This window comes from Caretta caretta, chromosome 1, assembly GCF_965140235.1.
Source record: "Caretta caretta isolate rCarCar2 chromosome 1, rCarCar1.hap1, whole genome shotgun sequence".
NCBI classification, from domain to species: Eukaryota; Metazoa; Chordata; order Testudines; family Cheloniidae; genus Caretta; species Caretta caretta.
This window is the reverse complement of record NC_134206.1, coordinates 58534755-58556995: the sequence shown is the minus strand read 5'-3', so window position 1 is coordinate 58556995 and position 22241 is coordinate 58534755. Positions and strand designations below refer to the sequence as shown.

The window sequence follows — 22241 nt, the reverse complement described above, 5'->3', positions numbered from 1 at the left end:
TTCATGAGCTACAGCTCACTTCATCGGATGCACAGTAAGTATGTGAGTAGTCCTATTGAAGTTAAAAGCTTCTCATGTGCTGAAAGTTAGGCACATAAGTACATTATTGAATGAGGACCTTAGATGGTGTGTGCACTATGAAAATCTGCTTTGTTGCAGATTCTGGTTACAACACATCAGTGTCCAGTATTATTAAAACTAGAATGTTCATGAAATTATACCATTTTTCAATATTTTCTCAGTTTTTATAAAATATTAAACATTGCTGAAACAACTACATTTTTTGTTCACTGAAAATTTTAAGTCTTCAGTGTTTTGATTAAAATTTTGAAAATGAATAATGGGTCCATTCTGAATGCTTCAGAAAGAAAACCAAACAGTCTCAAAGGCTTGTGTGAAATGTCACTTTTTCTGACTAGCTGTGGCTGAAGTACAGTTTAGCCTGACTTTATGCTGGGATCAAACATAGTGTTACAACCTTGCAAAGTCCAAAGCTTTAGTTTGATTTGGGACCATGATGGATGCATTTTGGCCCTGTGTACATGAGGTACTACAGTTATTGGTTCACAAAACACTAAACTGTAATAGTGTAGATGGAGGATTGATCTGTATCCTTCTGACAATATTTGTTTGTCCACTGGTCCCTAGAGCGGCAGAGACTAGGTGTGTTACAGGAGCAGTGTACTTGGCGTCCTTCAGGACTGGAGTACTTTTGTACCTTTCTCAAATTACTCCTTTCTGACCCTGCATCGCCCAGTTAACTGCAGGAGCATTGGCCTCAGATCAGAGGGATACATGTCCAGCTCTCCTTGGCTGGAGTAGTTGCTGGCTTGTGCGGGCTGGAGCTGGGGGTGGGAATGGAAAATCTTGAAAAACTACATACCCTTGAAGAAAAAGAGCATCTTGGAGAAGAAGGGGGAAGAGGCTCATGAAATCGCTGTCAACATCAAACCAGAAGGAGACCGTTTTTAAAGAAAATGTCAAATGCATATATTGCAGTTGTAAATGCCTGGTACATTACTCCATTCCTGGAAGGAGAGGGAATGTTACAATAGAACCTCAGAGTTACAAACACCTCAGGAATGGAGGTTGTTCATAACTCTGTAATGTTCGTAAGTCCGAACAATACGTTGTGGCTGTTCTTTCAAAAGTTTACAACTGAACGTTGACTTAATACAGCTTTGAAACTTCACTGTGCAGAAGAAAAGTTTTGCTTTTCCTTAATTTTTTTAGTCGTTTAACAGAGTACTGTATTTTCCTTTTTACCCCTCTGCTGCTGCCTGAATGTGTATTTCCGGTTCCAAATAAGGTGTGTGGTTGACTGGTCAGTTCGTAATTCTGAGGATCTACTGTAGTTTGACCTGATATGGCTTCAAAAAGGAAGTACCCTGTCAGAGTTATCTAACTCCATAGATTAGGAAGCCCAAACTACATAATGAGTAGGTGCTGGATGTCTAGTATGCAGCCTGATGGATGTTTAAATCCAGCCTTTGTCTATGCTGATTTAATATATAATCTGCCCTGACACTCTTACTGGGATAATTGCCCCTAAGAACTGTTTCCGCTGGATGAAGTGAACCTAATGGGGAGGTGAGGAACCTGGGGAAAGGGCTTGAGACCAAAGATGCTGGGATGAAGAAGGGAAACTGTGGCTGAGAGTGAAATGCAAGGGAAGTATGAATTGGGTAACACACAAGCTCGAGACCAAATGTAGTTCTCTACCTCCATATCAGCAGGGACTAAAGATGCTGTGGAGACTGCAGACTCATCCTCCTAAGGGAAGAATATACCTGTAAATTGCTTAGCCACTTCTCCAGGAATGTTGCTAAAACACCAATGGGACCTTGGAAGAAGCATACCTCAGGCAGAAGTAGTGTTGCCATGATTTTTGTCCTCTTGGGGAGGGGAAAAATAAAAATGGGGGAAGAAAAATCCTGAACAATAGTTAATGCCTCTTAACTAAAGGTCAGCCCGTTCTCACAGCAGCATGACTGTGACGTTCTTGTTGTAATCATTGTAGTAATACAAAATACTAAATATGTAAAAGGAGGCAGTTTAAGATGTGGTAAGCAGACCAAACTGTTATAAACTGAGTGTGAGATCGCAGGCATAGTGTACTCTTCAGCTTGACCTTGCAGTTCTTGTGAGTGCTTGAGAGAAACTCTGCTGTGGCTCACGAAAGCTCATGCTCAAATAAATTGGTTAGTCTCTAAGGTGCCACAAGTACTCCTTTTCTTTCTGTACAGTTGAGTTCTTGCTGAGCTGAGGCAGAGTTGTGCCCTGCTCAGATCTTTGCCAGTCAACTGCTTGGAGAAGGGAAGGGTCTTGAGACTCAACTTCCCTGTATTCCTCTCCATGGGGAAAGTGTGCAGCATGGTTGGCAGAGGATCCCTAGCTTTCTCTGCTCAGATGAGAGGATAGTCTGCTTTAATTTTCTCTCCCTCCCCCCCCCTCCCCCGCTCCAAAGCCTGCTTTTGTCTAATGCTAGGGGGACTCCTGGCTTTGTGAGGAATAAGGTTCCTCTACTCCTTGAAAGGCAACTGGAGCTTCTCTGAATATGGTTGCCAGGGAGAAGGCAGAGAGCTCCTTTTACTTCTGAGGGCATTCTGCACCAAAAAAATTGAAAATTCTGTGCAAAATATTTTAAAATTCTGCAAGTTTTCTTTTTCAATAAATAAATGCAGAGGCTCCAGCATGGCAGTGGGGAGCACAGGCCACTGGCTGCTCAAAGGCGGGAGCTCACCCTTCAGCTCCCCGTCACCCACCCCGGGACATGGACTCAGTGGTGAGGGCTGCACAAGGCCTGGACCTTCCCCAGAAACAGCCTGGGCCCTTGCCCCTCTGCACCAGGCACACCAGGGGTCAGTGGCATGTGAGGACTCAGGGTGGTGCAGGAGGTGGGGCTCGTCAGGATGGGGTTTGAGTGCAGGGAGCTCAGTGGGGGGTGGTCTGGGTGCAAGGGTGGGGGTCCAGAGGCAGGAGATCTGGGTGCAGGGGGACTCCAGATGCAGGGATTGAGGTTCAGTGAGGTGGGGTTCAGGTATGGAGTGCTAGGGGAGTTCTTGGTGTACGGGGTGAGGCTTGGCAGGGGTGTCTGGGTATGGGAGGTCCAGATGCACGGGTCTTAGGCGGATGGGGTGTGCTCCATACAGTGACCCCTCCCCCCAGCTGAGGAGTGATGGGTGCAGGAAGCAGGGGAGGATGCTGAGCTTCCTGCAGCTGGGGGAGGTTTCTGGGGGTGGGTCTGACATAGCCCCAGCCACTCCTTGTAGGGGAAGAGGAAGTCCTGTCCCCTTCTGCCTCCAGCTCAGCCGGGACTAGCAGCTGATCCTGGCTCAGGTTAGGATTCACTGACTGGGGTGTCTCCAACCCCATGATGATTTACCTTTCTGCCAGCTGCTCCGGGTGCCTGAAACAATGTCCCTGCGCTGCTAGGGAGTGGTGTGAGACTGCTCTTGCAGCTTCCTTTTGCTTCCCAGTCAGAAAGTCATTTTTCTGCGGGGAAGCAAAGAAATCTGTGGGGGACATTAATTCTGCACATGCACAGTGATGCAGGATTCCACTAGGAGTATCCTTTTCTGGAAACAGAAGAGGCTTATTTGTAGAACTGAATAGCAGCCCCCAACCTGTAACAGAGAACAAATGAGGAAGGGAAACAGACTTATTGCAGGGAGAGAAGTATTGTGAGTTTGAGAAGTGAGGAAGATATGAAATGTAGCAAGGAGGAAACAGGGTGGTTGTACTAAAAACACTGGCACATCGGGGCTGAATAAAACCAGATCTTGGGAATCTTATTTAGAATCATAGAATATCAGGGTTGGAAGGGACCTCAGGAGATCATCTAGTCCAACCCCCTGCTCAAAGCAGGACCAATCCCCAATTTTTACCCCAGATCCCTAAATGGCCCCCTCAAGGATTGAACTCACAACCCTGGGTTTAGCAGGCCAATGCTCAAACCACTGAGCTATCCTGTGCATTTAACTTCAATTAAGATGTTTCATTAAGTGCCAATTCAAAGATTCACTTCTGTTCTGTTGGCTTCCTGAATTGTCATAGCTGAAAACTGGTGCGATCCACAATGTACAAAAACTGTACCAAAATCTGAGGAAGTGTTGTCCATGAAGATTCCTTGTTTCGAAAGGACTCCTGCCAGGGCACTCTAGAGGCTTCCTTTCACTAGCTCTGCTGAAAAGAAACTTGTGGCCCAAAAACCTGTTTGCCTCTCAAGCTTTTCTCCTTATAAATTTGTTTTGTCTCCATAATATTTTCTGTTATCAATATTACTGCATTCTGTGTTTGGATAAATACTTCTAAATGTATTTAGCTTGATTAAATTCATATTTAGTCCTGCCACTTTCTGTTAATGATTCTCATTCCGTATTGTTATTGAGTATTTTGCAATGAACATTGATTTTTTTTTATAGTTTAACAGTAAAGTTCTGGTTCTGTTAGTAGCACACGGTTGAAAATAGTTATGTCAGTCGTCTTGTTGCTTGCACACCAACTTTAATTGATTTAAAGAAAAGGTTCATATTCAAAATCATCCAGCTTTTCTTTTGTAAAGAGCTTAAATCCTGCTCAAAGTACACTATTCGCTGTTGCCAGTAAGCAAAACCAGGAGTCCTGTGTAGCACAGTCTTGTGTGTTAAGCAGGGCTGTTGCCAGGCCTTGTCTCATGTCCCCTCCCTAATCTAAACTGTATCACTAGTTTGATATTAGATTGATATTAAAGTAAATCTTATGAGTCCCAACTTCAGTTTTTCAATGTGCTTTAAATTTTTGTACTGAAGTTAGCTATTCTCTACAATTTATCAGGAGGTAGCTTCATCTTTTCACAGCAAAGTAGGGAATAACTAGATTAGGTTTGTTTTTTGCTGCCTCGGAGGCAGATGTGGATTAAGTACTGGGGGAGAGAGAGATCTCTTTCAGATTAAGGAGATAAATACAAGTAGGCACATTGACAAAAACTGTAAATGTCTGTATACCACTGTAAGAAGATAATAAATACACTAGAATACCTACTGATGGAAAGAGGACTTTGGCAATAACTCTCCTTCCTCTATCTTTCCATAATGTCTGTCAATAATGCACTGTAATATCTGGCTGTAACTATGTAGACACAGACTTTAAGGTCAGAAGGGACCATCGTGATTATTTAATCTGACCTCCTGCACATTGAAAGCCACGGAACCTCACATACCCCGTCCTAAAATAGACCCCTAACCTCTGCCTCAGTTACCAATGTCCTCAAATCATGGTTTAAAGACTTCGTTACAGCGAATATACCATTTACACTACTTTAAACCTAAAAGTGACCTGTGCCCCATGCTGCAGAGGAAGGCAAAAGATGCAAGAGTAATACTGAACCTAAAAGATTCCATAAAATCTAATGAGAATTTCAGTGGTGAGGACTATGCCATGGAATACTATATTTCCATCTTATCCTCATCTTACTCAAGTCTAACACAATGAATAAAAAATGTACCTACAATACTGGCAGGATACCTTCTATTATTCTGAGCTCTTAGAGAGAAAACTTTCTCTTAGTTGCTTGTGAGAGGGATTCCTGAAAAGAAATGGTGAAAGAGGGCCAGGAGAGACAGAATTGAATAATGTAATCTTTCGTCACTATTTATAGCTAGCAATTTCACTGTGCTACAAAATGAGGTGATCCCATACTTGGGGACTGGACTAGATAACCTCTCAAGGTTCCTCCCAGTCCTGTGATTCTATGACAGTGTGTGGGTGATGAAATCTGTTTCTTTAACTCACAAAACAATTCACACCTGGGTAGGTGTCATTTAAAAGCTGTCCAGTCTTCTTGATCAGCCCTCTCCCTCCTCCCAATCCCAGAGACTAAGGCATGGTCTATGCTACAGATCTGGGTTGATGTAAGTCGCCTTGCATTGACCTATTAGTGTGTGTCTACGCTCAAATCTCTCCCATTGATGTAAGTGCCTCATTATGGCAGTACAGTAAAACTACTTCATTGAATGGTGTAGAGTCATGTTTGGCTTACTGGAGTTGATGCAGTGCAAGTAGGGATGCTGTGTGATCTGTGTTGAGCCTAACGGTCCTCCAACAGCTATGCCACATTCCCCGATTCAATGATTGTTCTGGTCACAATTGTAGACTCCACTTCCCAGAGTTCAGAGACCAAAAGCTGCTCTTCCTCTGTCTTAACCCCTTCCTCCCATGTGTTTTTGAAATGTCTCTTCCTAACAAGCACACTTTGCACACAGCAAGAGAGAGTTGCTATTGCCCAAGTGACAATGCCAGCTCCATGCACTAGATGCATTCCTGCCTAGAGTAGACAGGAGGTGTTGGATCTCCTGGGCTTGTGAGAAGAAGAGGCTGTGCAATGCAGATAGCCATAGAAATTTGGACATCTACAAAAAGACTGCATGGGGGAGGCAGGCAAAGGGGTATGATAGAACAGGAGCAGTGCCATGTGAAAGCAAAGGAAATTCAGTAGGTGTATTGCAAGGCCAGGGAGCCAACAGTTGATCTAGTCTGAGCTGCACAACTGCCGCTTTTACTATAACCTGCATGCCATACTTGGCAGAGACCCCACGCACCCCACAAACCAGCATGGATACTTTGGAGGAGCCTGAGACAGAGATCTCTGCTGGGAACAGCAATGAGAAGGAGGAGTTGCCTGGGGGAGAGGCGGAATCCAGCCATGCTGAGAGTCAGAACTTGTTCAGGGCTCCCACACACAGTCCAGCCAGTCCTGCCATCTGAGCACAGATGAGCCAGATGAAGGGGAAAGGACTTTAGGTAAGTGTGTGCATACATTTTTCCTTACAATGGTGAAATTCAAAGATTCCCCCGCACCATCCTCAAGGTATCCTGACACAAGTATTGAATTTTCATCGTTTCTCTTATACGAGAAGATGTAGGTTCAACAAACAAAGGTAGAGTTGGTACCTGCTTTTCATTCCCCTGTTGGATTAGGTGGGGGGAGGGCATGCAAGCAGGGGCCTGGGTCCCCCCAATAATCCTCAGGGACACAGAACTCCAGCCCCGTGACGCAATGGCGGGGAGAGTGAGCTCCTCCTGGCCCTCAGGCTGTGGGTAAAAGAGTGAGCACCTGCTGGAGCTGGGACTAGGGAGGGAGGGAAAAGTGAGCTTGAGCCAGCCAGGGAGGGAGGAAGGGAAAAGCGAGTTTGAGCCGGGATGGGGGGAGGACGAGAAGAGCGAGTTGCTGCCAGTGCCTAGGGGAGCACAGAATGTAAATTTCTGTGCCAATATACAATATCAATAAAACTATTCAATCAGTATTTAATAATTACATATTAGTTCCATAAAAACAACGTGGCGCCTAAGAGACTAACAAATTTATTTGGGCATAAGCTTTCGTGGGCTAGAACCTACTTCATCAGATGCATGGAGTGAAAAATACAATAGCAGGTATATTTATACATTGTACCTGAAACGATGGGTGTTGCCTTACCAGGTGTGGGGTCAGTCTAATGAGACAATTCAATTAACAGTGGACTACCAAGGGAGGAAAAATCACTTTTGTAGTGATAATGAGGGTGGCCCATTTCAAAGAGTTAACAAGAAGGTGTGAGTAACAATAGGGGGAAATTAGTATGGTAAAATTAGGTTTTGTAATGACTCAGACTATCCGGTTTGGCCAGTGTACATGGCAAAGGGGCATTGGTAGCACATGATGGCATATATCACATTGGTAGATGTGCCAAATCGGACAGTCTCTACGCAAAAGAATAAATGGACACACATCTGACATCAGGGATTACAACATTCAAAAACCAGTAGGAGAACACTTCAACCTCCCTGGTTACTCGGTAACAGACTTAAAAGCGGCAATTCTTCAACAAAAAAACTTCAAAAACAGACTCCAACGAGAAACTGCAGAACTGGAATTAATTTGCAAACTGGACACCATCAAATTAGGCCTGAATAAAGACTGGGATTGGACGAGTCATTACAAAAATAACTGCATTCAAAAATAAAACAATGTAAAACTTTAGAACCTACAAGTCCACTTGGTCCTACTTCAGCCACTTGCTTAGACAAACAACTTCGGTTGCAATTTGCAGGAGATAATGCTGCCCGCTTCTCGTTCAGTGTCACCTGAAAGTGAGAACAGGCATTTGCATGGCACAGTTGTAGACGGCGTCGCAAGATATTTATGTGCCAGACGCGTTAAAGATTCATATGTCCCTTCATACTTCAACCACCCTGATGACGGATTCTACTTGATAACTATCCAAAGCAGAGCAGACCGACACATGTTCATTTTCATCATCTGAGTCAGATGCCACCAGCAGAAGGTTGATTTTCATTTTTGATAGTTCGGGTTCTGTATTTTCCACATCTGAATGTTGCTCTTTTAAGACTTCTGAAAGCATGCTCCACACCTCGTCCCTCTCAGATTTTGGAAGGCAATTTACAGTGCAAATATTTGTAATAAAAAATAAATGTAAAGTGAGCACTGTAGACTTTGTATTCTGTGTTGTAATAGAAATCAATATATTTGAAAATGTTAAAATCCAAAAATATTTAAATAAATGGTAGTCTGTTATTGTTTAACAGTATGATTAATCCTTGCAACAAAGCCCGTTGCCAACTGTGTCCACATATCTATTCAGGGGACACCATCATAGGGCCTAATCACAGCCACACTATCAAAGACTCGTTCGCCTGCACATCTACCAATGTGATATGTGCCAACAATGCCCTTCTGCCATGTACATTGGCCAAACCAGACAGCCTCTACTTAAAAGAATAAATGGACACATCAGATGTCAAGAATTATAACATTCAAAAACCAGTCGGAGAACTCTTTGGTCACTCGATTACAGACCTAAAAGTGGCAATTCTTCAACAAAAAACTTCAGAAACAGACTCCAACGAGAGACTGCTGAATTGGAACTAATTTGCAAACTGGATACAATTAATTTAGGCTTGAATAAAGACTGGGAGTGGATGGGTCGTTACACAAAGTAAAACTATTTCCCCATGTTTATTTCTCCCCCCCCCCCCTGTTCCTCAGACATTCTTGTCAACTGCTGGAAATGGCCCACCTTGAGTATCCCTACAAAAGGTTTCCCTCCCCGCCCCCCCCGCCACGCTCTCCTGCTGGTAATAGCTCACCTTACCTGATCACTCTTGTTACAGTGTGTATGGTAACACCCATTGTTTCATGTTCTCTGTGTATATAAATCTCCCCACTGTATTTTCCACTGCATGCATCCGATGAAGTGAGCTGTAGCTCACGAAAGCTTATGCTCAGATAAATTTGTTAGTCTCTAAGGTGCCACAAGTCCTCCTTTTCTTTTTAATTGTGCGATTAATCACAATTCTTTTAATCATTTGACAGCCCTAGTGTAAACATGTAAAAAGAATCTCTTTAGCATGCTTAATGATTCTGGTGGCCCATATACAGATCTTGTGGGTCAATGCCTAATTCTATATATTCTGATTTCATCCTCATCACTGTAATGTGTGAGCTCCTTCCAATAGTGCTTTAAGCAGTGAGAGTAACATCTGTCACATGTGATTCATTCTCTGTGAAGGAGAAAAATTATGTGTGGTCATTTTGTTTTGGTAGGATTCTGTTTTAGGGTTTTTGGTTTTTTTTTAAATGTGCATGCTGTTTTCTGTGTGTTAGAGAAGGCACGATTGAAGAAGTGTGCCTCACACTTGAAGTGGAAGATGGCGAGGTTTGTGGTGGTGTATCAGCTCATTCTGCAGTCTTGGACCAGCCTCTGAGAAACCTTCTTATCCTCCTGCACAGATGAGTTTTTATCTTTATGGTAGAAATTTCCATTGTGCCTGAGGAGTGGCGTTGCCTTTAGCTCCTGTGGGAGCCTAACCACAAAAGAACCCTACTGAAGAAAGTATGCGCACCAGCACAGCTCTCTGCTGAAGCCCATTGGAAGAATAGGCCTTCTGAGAATTTCTGATTCATGAGAGCTGGTAGCTGTAAGAGGATGCATGTACTGACTGCTCTACTGACCCAAGAAAAATTGGGAGATTCCCCTATCTTCAACATTTCCAATACATCACCATGCTATCTAGGCACAAAATAAAACATTATTTAGCATTGACTTCATTTTGAAGGTTCCTGTTGTTCCTTTTATGCCCTTTTATTTGTTTTTCCCCTCTTTGTAGTTTTATTATTTATCATAGTGGTAGAGCCCCAAGACTCCAATCAAAATCAGGGCCGCATTGTATTGGGAGTTGTGCGCAAACAGCTGTAATTTTTAACGCCTTTTTTAAGAGTGTGTCCGGAAAATGGTTAGGTGATAGCTTTGTCTGATCTTCAGTTCTGAAGTTTGAGGGGGGCAGACAGGGGAGGGGGCCTATCATGAACAGTGTTGTGGTTCCTGTTCTCAAGTCCTTGAATCTAGGCTCTGTCAATGTGAGTTTTGGTTCCCATTCAGTACTGTTATCTTGAATTGTTGTGGAATTAGAAAGGGTCTGTAAGATAGATAAGTCCTAATTTGTGGAGGGCCTTAAAGGCAAAGGCTAGAAGCAGTTTAGTTGTACAAATAACACTACACAGATTGTGAAGCTCAGTTAAGTGCTATGTTAAGAGTGACCAATGTGTCTTCTGCTTCTGTGATCCAGCTGATTTTATTGTTGGCATATCTCATAGAAGACTGTCATATGGATGTGTTGCTAGCGAGCCAGATATGGAAGTGTAGATTCTGGTATCCTTCTGTACAAAGGAGATCCAGAACCCATGTGTTTGACCTTTAATATTTCATGAGGTGGCTGAGTAACTGACAGAGATGTGCATCCCCAGGAGTGCAAGCAGTGCCACAAGAATATGAAGTGACCAAAAAAACTCAGTGTTATAAGACCTGAGAAGACAATTGGTCCATTTAACTGGATTAAATCCTTCGGACTTGCTCCTCCACACAACCTGGTGGCTTGATAGCATGCAAATTACTTCTGAGCTGGGTGGAGAAAGAGGAAAACAGAAACTCCGTGAACCATAGGAACAAAGAATCAGACTGAGAGAAGTCCTATCCATTGCTAGCATTTCATGATCTCTTGGGGAAGACCTGTGCTGCTGACATGACAGCAAAAATAGTAGGTAAGCTGCTTCAGTGGAAAGAGAAGGTGTTAGACCGTCTAGGTATAGTAGGGCCCTACCATATTCACGGTCTACTTTGGTCAGTTTCATGGTCATAGGATTTTAAAAATTGTAAATGTCACGATTTCAACTAATTTAAATCTGAAATTTTCTGGTATTGTAATTGGGGCAAGGGGGATTGCAGTACTGCTACCCTTACTTCTGCACTGCTGCTGCTGGCAGCGGCGTTGCCTTCAGCGCTGGGCAGTTGGAGAGCGGTGGCTGCTGGCAGGGAGCGCAGCTCTGAAGGCAGATCCACCACCACCACCAGCACAGAAGGATGGCATGGTATGGTATTGCCACCTTTACTTCTGTGCTGCTGCTGGTGGGGCGCTGCCTTGAGAGCTGGGCACCTGGCCAATAGCCACCTCTCTCCAGCTGCCCAGCGCTGAAGGCAGCACAGAAGTAAGGGTGGCAACCCCCCAAAATAACCCCCTGCAACTCTCTTTTGGGTCAGGACCCCCAATTTGAGAAACGCTGGTCTCCCCTGTGAAATCTGTATAGTATAGGGTAAAAGCACACAAGACCAGATTTCACAGTCCGTGACATGTTTTTCATGGCCACGAATTTAGTAGGGCCCTAGGTATAGGGCTTGTCTACTTGGGGAGTTTAGTGCGGTGTAAGCTAGGATGTGAATTTAAAATGTACTAGCTACTCTGCACTAACTACTTACAGACCCCCCTATACTTTAATTTGCACTGAATATCATCGTGCACTAGCTACTCCACAGTTGCTGCTCTCAGCTTTTTTTCCCCAGAAGGGTTCTGTATGCTTACAGCTCTGTATTCCAACTTAAACCCAGAGCAAATTTTAACAGAGTTTCAGCCCGGGAGGAGTAAATAAATTAAAATGGTCAGTTGTGTTGGTTTTTTGGACAACAAATCTATTTTTGAATTGTAGGTTGCATAACGTCTTTTCAGTTGGTCAAATAAGTATCTCCATTATTTAGCTGTAGAGGGTTGAGAGCCATTAAGTTGTCTTTGTCAATTCTCATGTTAAAGTAAGAGCTTTTCCCTTGTTTGATACTAACAAAAACAAACTTGAAGTGAACTGAAAGGAAATTGTATTAAATATGCTGTTAATAATGAAGATCAGTACTGTTGTACCTCACGATACAGAAGAGATAGCCTGTGTTGGAAGAAGTTTAAACTAACATTGATAAAACAGGAAGGCTAAGTTAGCTGGATAACCTAGAAGCAGGAAAAAAAACCCAAATGAAACCATTCCTCGTTATGTTTCTCCTCAGATTATTAGAATCTACTGTCAGCACAATGGTAAGGATGATGGTTGCTTGCTTCTGAAAGTCTTTTGAGTCTTTCTGAGGTGCTCTTTGAGTAGATAGATATTGGAGAATAAGCATTGTTTGTCTACTTCCTATATAGCAGAAAGTATGAGTTAGTTGTGATGACCTCAAATATTGACACACTCTAATCAAGGCTTATTAGGAGGGAGGTGTGTGTTTTATTTTTATAAAATAAATCTTGAATAATTTTGTGCATTTCCTGCTCATTTAAAAATATGGTAACGTAGTGTGGGTTTTTTAATTCAATTTAATTTTTGTATTGTGATGTTACGTTCCATATTCTTTATGGAAATATGCTTATGATATGGATATGGCATAACTGAGAAATATTTTATGCAAGATGGCTCATGTGAGATATCATTGGAAAGGTTATAATTTACCAAATGTGATTATCCAATTTGTATGCCTGTATCATTTCTGTATCTGAAGTTAGAAATATTGACCATGTATTTGTATTTCAAATGTGGTACTTTGGGTGACTCCCGCAACTAGCCCTTCAGGTACAACAATGCAAAGCCCGACAGGGCTGATGGCCCATCAGCAAAAGACAATGGGCTGTGAAAGAGCTTAGTCTTCCTGTGGATGCTCCAGACAGGCTACGAGTAATGGCGGCTATGACCCTGCTGAGACGTGTGACTGATTCACCTGGTACTGGACCTCTCCCATCCCCCATTGGAATGCCAGTGTTTTTCCATGGGAAGACAAAGGGTTTTCGCCATACACAAATGCTATATAAGGTAGGGGAGTGACATCATCATGGTTCTCCTCTGCCTCCCCACCCAAAGAGACACTGAAAAACATCTAGAAGCAAGAACTGAAACTTGGGGGGATCAGAGTTGAGCCCAGGCTGGAAGGGCATCTAGCTTTTGAGTAATAATACCTGAAGTTTCAAGCTGCAGACCAGTGCAGCTGACTTTCAAGACACTTTGTAATCTGCCTGTGATGATACTTAGGGTGAGAAATTGCTATTTGTAGCCAATTTCTTTAGTTAATCAAGCTTAGATTGCGTGGTTTTTTTTGCTTAGTAATCTTTGTTCTGTTTGCTATCCCTTTAACCACTTAAAATCTGCTTTTTATAGTTCATAAATTAATTTTGTGTTTTATTAAATCCAGTTTATGCAATTTCTAACTGGGGCGGGGAGGGCAAGAAAGTGTGCATATCTCTCTTCACAATGAGGAAGAGGGAGAATTTTTATGAGCTTGTGCTATGCAGATTTTTCTATACAGCACAAGACAATATCCCTTTGGGCTTATCTCCCAAAAGGGGTGTGCACGTGAGTGCTGGGTGAGTCCTCTGACACAGAACTGACTTCAGTCTTTGTCTGCAGCTGGGTGTGGCCCTACCTGTGTGTGGTACAAGAGGCCGGAGAGCCTAATTCAGCAAAACAGGGAAAGGGAATCCAGGCTGGTGGAGCAGGAGAGGGTCAGTGAAACCCCAGTACAGTAGGTGGCATCTCGGATTGGGGGGGAGGTCCAACCCATCACATGTATATATTTGATTCCAAAGCTAGGTTAGTGTCGTTCAAAATTTTAAATAATTTTTGAAATACAGCGATACAATCTTAACAACAAGCTACATTAGTTTTAAAAATCAGGCCTTATAACACACAGTTCCAAGATGCAGTAGTCTTAAATTTCTAACTTTTCATTGCTGTAACACCTCTACTGTATAAATGTCAGAGTTTTCATGAAACATCAGATTATTATATACACACCAACATTACATTGATAAAATAAGTCACATATACAGGACTGCCCTGCATTGACATTATTCAGTATAAAACAAACATACAACTGAAGAAGAATTCTACACTCTACTCCACTGGTACTTGACACTCATAAGTTCTAGTTAAAATAATGGACCAAGGACTTTGGTGATAGCATTTTTTCCCCTTAATTAAGCATTCATCATGACTGTCACCTTTTATTTTTTGCCCTATCGTCAGACTTTTTGTGTATCGTTACCATAGCAAGCCACTAGCCTTAATGATATGGTTGATAATGGGTTGTAGGTTTCCTTTGTTGTGCCGGTGTATTCTATCAGAGGATGGCTCTAGACTGTTCTCAATGGTAGCAGATGACAGAACGAGGAGTAATGGTCTCAAGTTGCAGTGGGGGAGGTTTAGATTGGATATTAGGAAAAACTTTTTCACTAAGAGGGTGGTGAAACACTGGAATGCGTTACCTAGGGAGGTGGTAGAATCTCCTTCCTTAGAGGTTTTTAAGGTCAGGCTTGACAAAGCCCTGGCTGGGATGATTTAACTGGGAATTGGTCCTGCTTCAAGCAGGGGGTTGGACTAGATGACCTTCTGGGGTCCCTTCCAACCCTGATATTCTATGATTCTATCAGTTGTCGTGGGATTTACCTGCTGTAAAGGAGCCATTAAAGGGTCACGACACCAGGGCTGACTATCTCCAAATTGAAAAGGAGTAGTTGTGGCACCTTAGAGACTAACCAATTTATTTGAGCATAAGCTTTCGTGAGCTACAGCTCACTTCATCGGATGCATACTGTGGAAAGTTTAGAAGATCTTATTATATACACACAAAGCATGAAAAAATACCTCCTCCCACCCCACTCTCCTGCTGGTAATAGCTTATCTAAAGTGATCACTCTCCTTACATTGTGTATGATGATCAAGTTGGGCCATTTCCAGCACAAATCCAGGTTTTCTCACCCCCCACCCCCACACACACAAACTCACTCTCCTGCTGGTAATAGCTTATCCAAAGTGACCACTCTCCTTACATTGTGTATGATAATCAAGATGGGCCATTTCCAGCACAAATCCAGGGTTTAACAAGAATGTCTGGGGAGGTGTGGGGGGTAGGAAAAAACAAGGGGAAATAGGCTACCTTGCAATTAAGCCTACTCTGCAAATTACTTCCTTGCTTTAAGTATTTGAGACTCTATTTAGAAAATTTACATGCTCATCAATTTCAAGATTGAAACAAAGAAAAAATATGTTTTTTTTTTTTTAGCAAAGAGAACCACCCACAACAATCTTTGGGTGCTTATTTATATTTGTAGGGATGTATGTGATATCCCTCTTGCCTGCCTGCCCTCATTGCAAATGGGTAGTGACTTAAATGTATAAGACTATTACAAGAAAAATATCCTTGTGGTATTTCTGACCTAATTGAAACCACAGAGAAATCTTGTTCGAATTCTGCAAAATATAAATTAAGACCCAGCCCAATTTCTGAATACGAACAGTGGTTTCAAAATTTAAAATAATCATCAATTACATAGAGGGGTGTGTCTTCTATTCTCCCTGGTAATTAGTAGGTGGTCAACACAAAAACATCTGCTCAGACCTGATTCTATCTTTATTATTATATGCATGAGTGATTGTTGGTGTTTAAACAAATACTTGATTCTTGCCCCTATCCTTTTTGTATTATTGTGTTCTTCTGTGAGGTGTTTCTTGTTAGGGGAGTTTATTTTGGGGGTTTTGAGAAGAGAAGGACTACCCTGACAAACTGCAGAAGGACGCTCTGATGTTTAGGGGGCTCTAAGGATTTGGTCAGGCAAGATCGCATGACACCTAAATAGACCATTAGCAGTTGAGCTGTAGGACTGTACCGAGCACCTGTTCTACTCTGTGCAGCTATCCCATCTACAGTACTAGGGAAGAGGCACAATGTATTTTATCATTGTGCTTGTTGTATGGTCACATTTCTAACAAGCATCATGGAAAGGGGCACCATTTTGTGGAAGTTTTTAAAATTTGCACTTAATTGAGGTTTAATTTTAAACATCTTAATTTAATTATTCTCTCTCAATCGTCAAAAAAAGTATTAAACTTTTGCTTTGTTTCTGTGCCAGCTTGTTTTAAAGAATTGTTCTAATTGATTGCAAAAATTTTTACACATTAACTTACAAGTATGTTCAATATGCTCTGCTAATATTAAGAAAAATAAACTCTATAGTTTAAAGGATTACATTAATAATGCAGATTGGTGATCAAAGCTACCAGAGTCACTTCTCAAAGATCTCAAATTCCTTGCCTAACAGCATTTCTTCAGTTCCCCTTTTTTAAAAATTATATTAATCTGCCACTCACTCATGGTTCTCACCACTCCCGTCTTCATTACAGCATCCATTTTCCTCCTCCTTCATTTCCCCCCCCCCCCCCAATGCCTGCATTTCCCTATCCTTGTTACTCACCCTTGCACAATTCCCACCAGCTGGTCCTTTTCCCTTCTCCAGCCCAGTTTCCCCCCTCCTCCCACCAGCATAAACCCAGTGCCTACATCCACACTCTTTTGTGCCACTATCTCTGCTGACATTTGCCCTAATCCTTGCCCTCCTTCTATCCTCTGCCTCCCACACACGTCCCTGCCATGACTTTCACCCCCTCATGCCACCATTTCTAACCTCAGGCCCATTCCCTTCCTTGCCCACTCTTTTCTCCTTCTCCTCCTCCTATCTCTGGAATACCCACGTCTTCTCTAAAAAGATGACCACTATCCACAACCTCTTCATATCTCAGTTCCTTCAGCTCCTAGTTCTGTGACTTGGATCCCATCATCTGACTGCCCCTGCAGCTGTCCTCTCTTACAGAGGACTCTCCTTCTACCACACTCCCAGCCCTTGATCGGACCATGGTTGGGGTGTTGGGCTTCTCCTGTCCCATTCCTGAAGCTTCCAACCCCTCATTTCTCCTTTTTCCACTCTTTTTTTCCTTTTTTAAATAAAAGTGACTCTGACTCTTCATCCCTCTGCCCCTCAATGTTGCTGTCATCAACCATCCACCCAGTTCATCCCATCCCTATCAGCCTTTCTCTTTGATTTTGACCTCTCTCTCTCTCTTTTTCCTCTTCCTCATCCTTGCTGACTTCATTTTCCATGTTCATGATCCAGCTGACCCCTTAGCTGCATGTTTCCTTGTCCTCATCTCTCCATTCAACTTACAGCCTTGGTTCAACTGTCCCACTCGCCACCAAAAGGGCCATTCACTTGACATGGTCTTCACAAAGCACTGCACTCCCTCTTGTCTCTCAGTTGTTGAGTTCCCCCACTCCAACCATCACCAGGTCGCTTTCAGCATCTCCCCCCGCATCCTCCTTTACGTCCTGTTACTCAGCCTTCCTGTGACTTCCAATCCACCAACATAGATAACTTCTCCTTTGCTCTTTTTTCCTTTCTTAAATTGTTATGGCTGTTGATTCACTCCAAGCTTTGCTCTTCTCCACTCTGATTTTTACCCCTCTCTCCCATCGCAAGGTCTGCCCTGCCAACCCCCAGCCTTGCTCCTGCTTTCACTCTGTGAAGAATTTCTGGCAAAAATCCCATGACCAGGCTGATTTCCTCCACTACAGATTTGTTCTCTCCTGCTTCTCTTCTGCCATCTTCCTAGATAAACAACTCTACCTCTCCAACTTAACTGAATCACATGCCCTCCTTCCCAGCCACCTTTGAATACCTTCGCAAACCTTTTCCTCCATTTGCTTCTCTCCACATAGGATCTCACTGATTTCAAAAAGAAAACTGACAAAATACGATGCAACTTTCCCCCTCCTTTTCAGCTTGCCTTCCATTCCCCTTCCTACCATTCTTCCCTTCTCCTTGTCACAGACGCAGAAGTTATCTGTTCTCCTCTGATCCCTCAACTTATCCCAGTGACCACAACCTGTCCCATCTCTTGATCTCCCTTGCACCCAGTCTCCTTCCTACCTTTCTCTTCTCATTAACCTCTCATTCTCTGCTGTCTTTCTCCTCACAATACAAACACACTTTATTTTCTCCCACTTTAAAAAAGCCCACCCTTGACCCCACTTGCCTCTTTAACTACTGCCTCATCTCCGTTTATCTCTAAGCTCATTGAACATTCTATCAGAAGTTGCTTTCCTTCAGTTTTATAAAGGACCCTCTCTAATCTGGTTTTTGCTCCTTGCTCTCCACTGAAACTGCTCTCATCAGTGACTTCTAATTAATTCTTCCTAGCCAAAGTTCAGAACCAATACTCCGTCTTTATTCTCCTTGACCTGTCGGCCACCTTCGAAGGCACTGAAAATGTTCTTTTCAAAAAAATTTTTCCTTTGGCTTCTGTGATTCTGTCCCTCTCTTGGTTCTTATCCTGCTTTTCAAATCATTCCTTCATCGTGTCCTTCAGAGGGTACTCCTCATCCCACCTCCAACTTTCTGTGGGTGTTCCATAGGGCGCTGTCCTTGGTCCTCTTTTCTTCTCCCTCTAAACTTTATCTCTGGGTAATCTCATCTCCAGACTCTAATTTAACTATCATCAACTGTGTGGACCTTCACTTCAGATAACTCCTGTTATCTTCTGTACAAATTAAAATCTTGGTCCAGCTCTCTGACATCTCCTCATGGATGTCTACCTGTCAACTCAAGATTAAACATGGATAAAATAGAGCTCTTAATGTGCCCCCTAGAACGCTTCCTGCTACCTTCTTTCTTGATTACTGTGGATACCACCACCATGCTGCCTGTCATTCTCTTTGACGTCCTCTCATCCAGGCTACATCTAAATCTTATAGATTCCTTTCTGGATAACACCTCTAATATATGGCCTTTCCTGTCTATCCACTCATCTAAACCTCTTGTCTAGGCTCTTATCTTGTGTCTCAATTATTGCAACATCCTTTTTTCTGGCCTTGATAAGTGCACTGTTTCCCTACTCCTATATGTTCAGAATGCTGGTATAAAGATGATCTTTCTAGCCGACCACTTTGACCATGCCACCTCTCTGCATCCCTCCAGTGGCCCCCACTATCCTGTCACATCAAATATAAGCTGTTCGTCTTCACTTTTAAACCCCTGGCCTGTCCCCCACCCTACCTATAATATCTCATTGGCGATCAAGATGTCAACTCTTGCATCCATGATGCCATCCTTTATTGCCCACTTGTTAAATTTTCAAACAAGCACCTTCAAATTTTCTCCTGTGCTGCCCCTCAGGCCTGAAAGGAGTTCCCTGTAAATATCTGCAAAGCTACCTCATTCAAACCCCTCCTTTTCTGTGATACCTAAAAATATTGGCAACATTTAGGTGATGGGTATGCTGAGACCACTAAACAATGGAATCATGTTGACCAATATTGTCTTGTTTCCCTGCACTCCCCCATCTGACTATATCCAGCTGTTGTCTTTTATTTTATATTTCGATTGTAAACTTGACCGTGGGCAGGAACCATCTTTTTGTTCTGTATTTATACAGCACCTAGGACAGCAGGGCCATGGTCCATAACTAGGGCACCTAGGTGCGACAGTAATAAAATAAATAATAATAATAATGAATTGACATTAGATCAAATTGTACCAGTGCATTTGTTCATAACAATGCTAGACATTTGTGCACTTTCAAGCCTTTCTAATGTAACACAGTTCCCTTAGATGAGTTGTGAATAGTGAGAATTAAATCTTGGACCTCTGGGTCTAAAACCATTAGTCTCTACTGACTGACTTAAAAGGCTGACCATCTGTTGGCTCAGAGGCTGCAGTGAACTCATAAACCCCTGTGATTCAGCCACCAGAGGGGGCCAGAGACCTAAAGAGCAGAGACGGGCAAACTATGGCCTGCAGGCCCCATCCAGCCCGCGGGACTGTCCTGCCCGGCCCCTGAGCTCCCAGCCGGGGAGGCTAGCTGCAGTCGCTCCCCCACTGTTCCCCCTCCCCTGGAGTTATGCCGCCACGCGGGCAGCGGTCTGGGCGGCGGGGATGCACGCTCCTGCAGGGCAGCGTGGCGGTGTGTCTAGCTCTGGCTGGGCGGCGTGGCTGCCAGACATGCTGCTCTGAGTAGCATAGTAAGGGCATCGGAGCTGGGGGGGGGGTTGGATAAGAGGCAGGAGGTCCTGGGGGGGCAGTCAGGGAGCAGGGGGCGGTTGGGTGGGGCAGAGGTGCGGGGGCGGTCAGGGGATGGGGAACAGGGGGCAGTTGGATAGGGTAGAGGTTCGGGGCGGGAACGGAGGAGGGTTAGGTGGGGGGGAGTCTCATAGACTTTAAGGTCAGAAGGTTTCAGAGTAACAGCCGTGTTAGTCTGTATTCGCAAAAAGAAAAGGAGTACTTGTGGCACCTTAGAGACTAACCAATTTATTTGAGCATGAGCTTTCGTGAGCTACAGCTCACTTCATCGGATGCATACTGTGGAAACTGCAGAAGACATTATATACACACAGAGACCATGAAACAATACCTCCTCCCACCCCACTGTCCTGCTGGTAATAGAAGGGACCATTATGATCATCTAGTCTGACCTCCTGCACAACGCAGGCCACAGAATCTCACCCATCCACTCCTTTAACAAACCCCTGACCTATGTCTCAGCTATTGAAGTCCTCAACTCGTGGTTTAAAGACTTCAAGGTGCAGAGAATCCTTCTGCAGGTGACCCGTGCCCCACACTGCAGAGGAAGGCGAAAAACCCCGGGTCCTGGGGGGCGGTTAGGGGTGGGGGTCCTGGGATGTGGCGGTCAGGAGACAAGGAGCAGGCAAGGTGGGTTGGATTGCGGGTGGGGTTCTGAGGGGGGCAGTCGGGTGGGAAGTGGGAGGGGTTGGATAGGGGGCGGGGGCCAGGCTGTTTGGGGACATGTGCACAGCCTTCCCTACCGGCTCTCCATACAGTTTCGCATCCCAATGTGGCCCTCGGGCCAAAAAGTTTGCCCACCCCTACTATAGAGTATAATTGTGGGTTACACTAGCACAACGGTTTTCAACCTTTCCAGACTACTGTATCCCTTTCAGGAGTCTGATTTGTCTTGCCTACCCCAAGTTTCACCTCACATAAAACCAGCTTACAAAATCAAACATAGAAACACAAAAGTGTCACAGCACACTATTACTGAAAAATTGCTTACTTCCTCATTTTTATCATATAATTATAAAATAAATGTATTGGAATATAAATGTTGTACTTACGTTTCAGTGTGATCCTTGAGACTGTTTTTTCACTTGTGGGACTTGTCTAAAGCTGAAGCCCTGCTACATGGGGCTGAAGCATGTAACTTAGCTTTGTGTGCCCCCGGTGGTGTGGGACTCTGTGCAATTGCCCTGCTTGCCACCCCCTAATGCCAACACTGCACTTGCAAGCCCCCCAAACCCATCCCATAATCCCCTCCTCCCCATGGGCTGCAAGCCCTAGGTTGAGAAACTATTATCTAGATGAGTTGCATACCCCTTGGAAGACCTTTGAGTGCCCCCAGTGGTACATGTACCCCTGCTTGAGAGCCACTGTGCTAGCATTTCAAAATAACCTTAAAGTCATATTTATGGAAAGGCCCTTTGAGATGTGTTATGAAAAATATTTATACTGGTGCATTTAATTATCTTGTTAACTTTACTTTTTAACACTGAAGACTATTTTAAAGGATACTTACTATGAAATCCGTCTTCATGTATTAAAATATATAATATGTACATTATGTAATTTTGGTAGTTTTTCTTTACAGGTGATCCTGTGAATTAATGTACCATCAATGATGGCAGAACACCCGCCACTACTGGATACTACTCAGATTATAAGTAGTGAAATTCCTCTTCTACCTGCCCCTATTGTTAGTGGCGATGGAGCACAACAGGTAAAGAAACTTCAATTCCTTTGCTTTCTTTTATGCCATATATACAAAAGAAATGTCATTATGTACCAGCTGAAGAGGTGGGATATTTGAAAAGCTCCAAATCCTGAAAAACGCCAAAATGCTCATTAGCAAAAGTCGTGAAAATAAGTCACACCATTCTGATATCTCTTGAGAAGTCAGTGTAAATCTAGGCTCATTGTGTTTTGTTCACTTATTAGGCTGTGGAATAGAGAAACTACAGTCTGGGTGCTGCAGGTGCCAGATTTTGATCCTTTTCTTAAGA

General features: G+C 43.4%; 1 protein-coding gene across 4 annotated transcripts in view; it reads left to right on the top strand.

Moving 5' to 3' along the window:
• FNDC3A (fibronectin type III domain containing 3A) overlaps window positions 1-22241 on the top strand; it is a 207363-nt gene that overhangs the window by 5399 nt on the left and 179723 nt on the right. For 3 of the 4 annotated variants that reach the window (XM_048849789.2, XM_048849826.2, XM_075128431.1), the window contains exon 2: window positions 21830-21958. In XM_048849789.2, coding sequence (XP_048705746.2) covers window positions 21857-21958 — 102 coding nt within the window. In that variant the 5' untranslated portion in view covers window positions 21830-21856. Of the gene's footprint in view, window positions 1-21829; window positions 21959-22241 lie in introns of those variants that run through there. The other variant, XM_048849873.2, reaches the window with a different exon arrangement.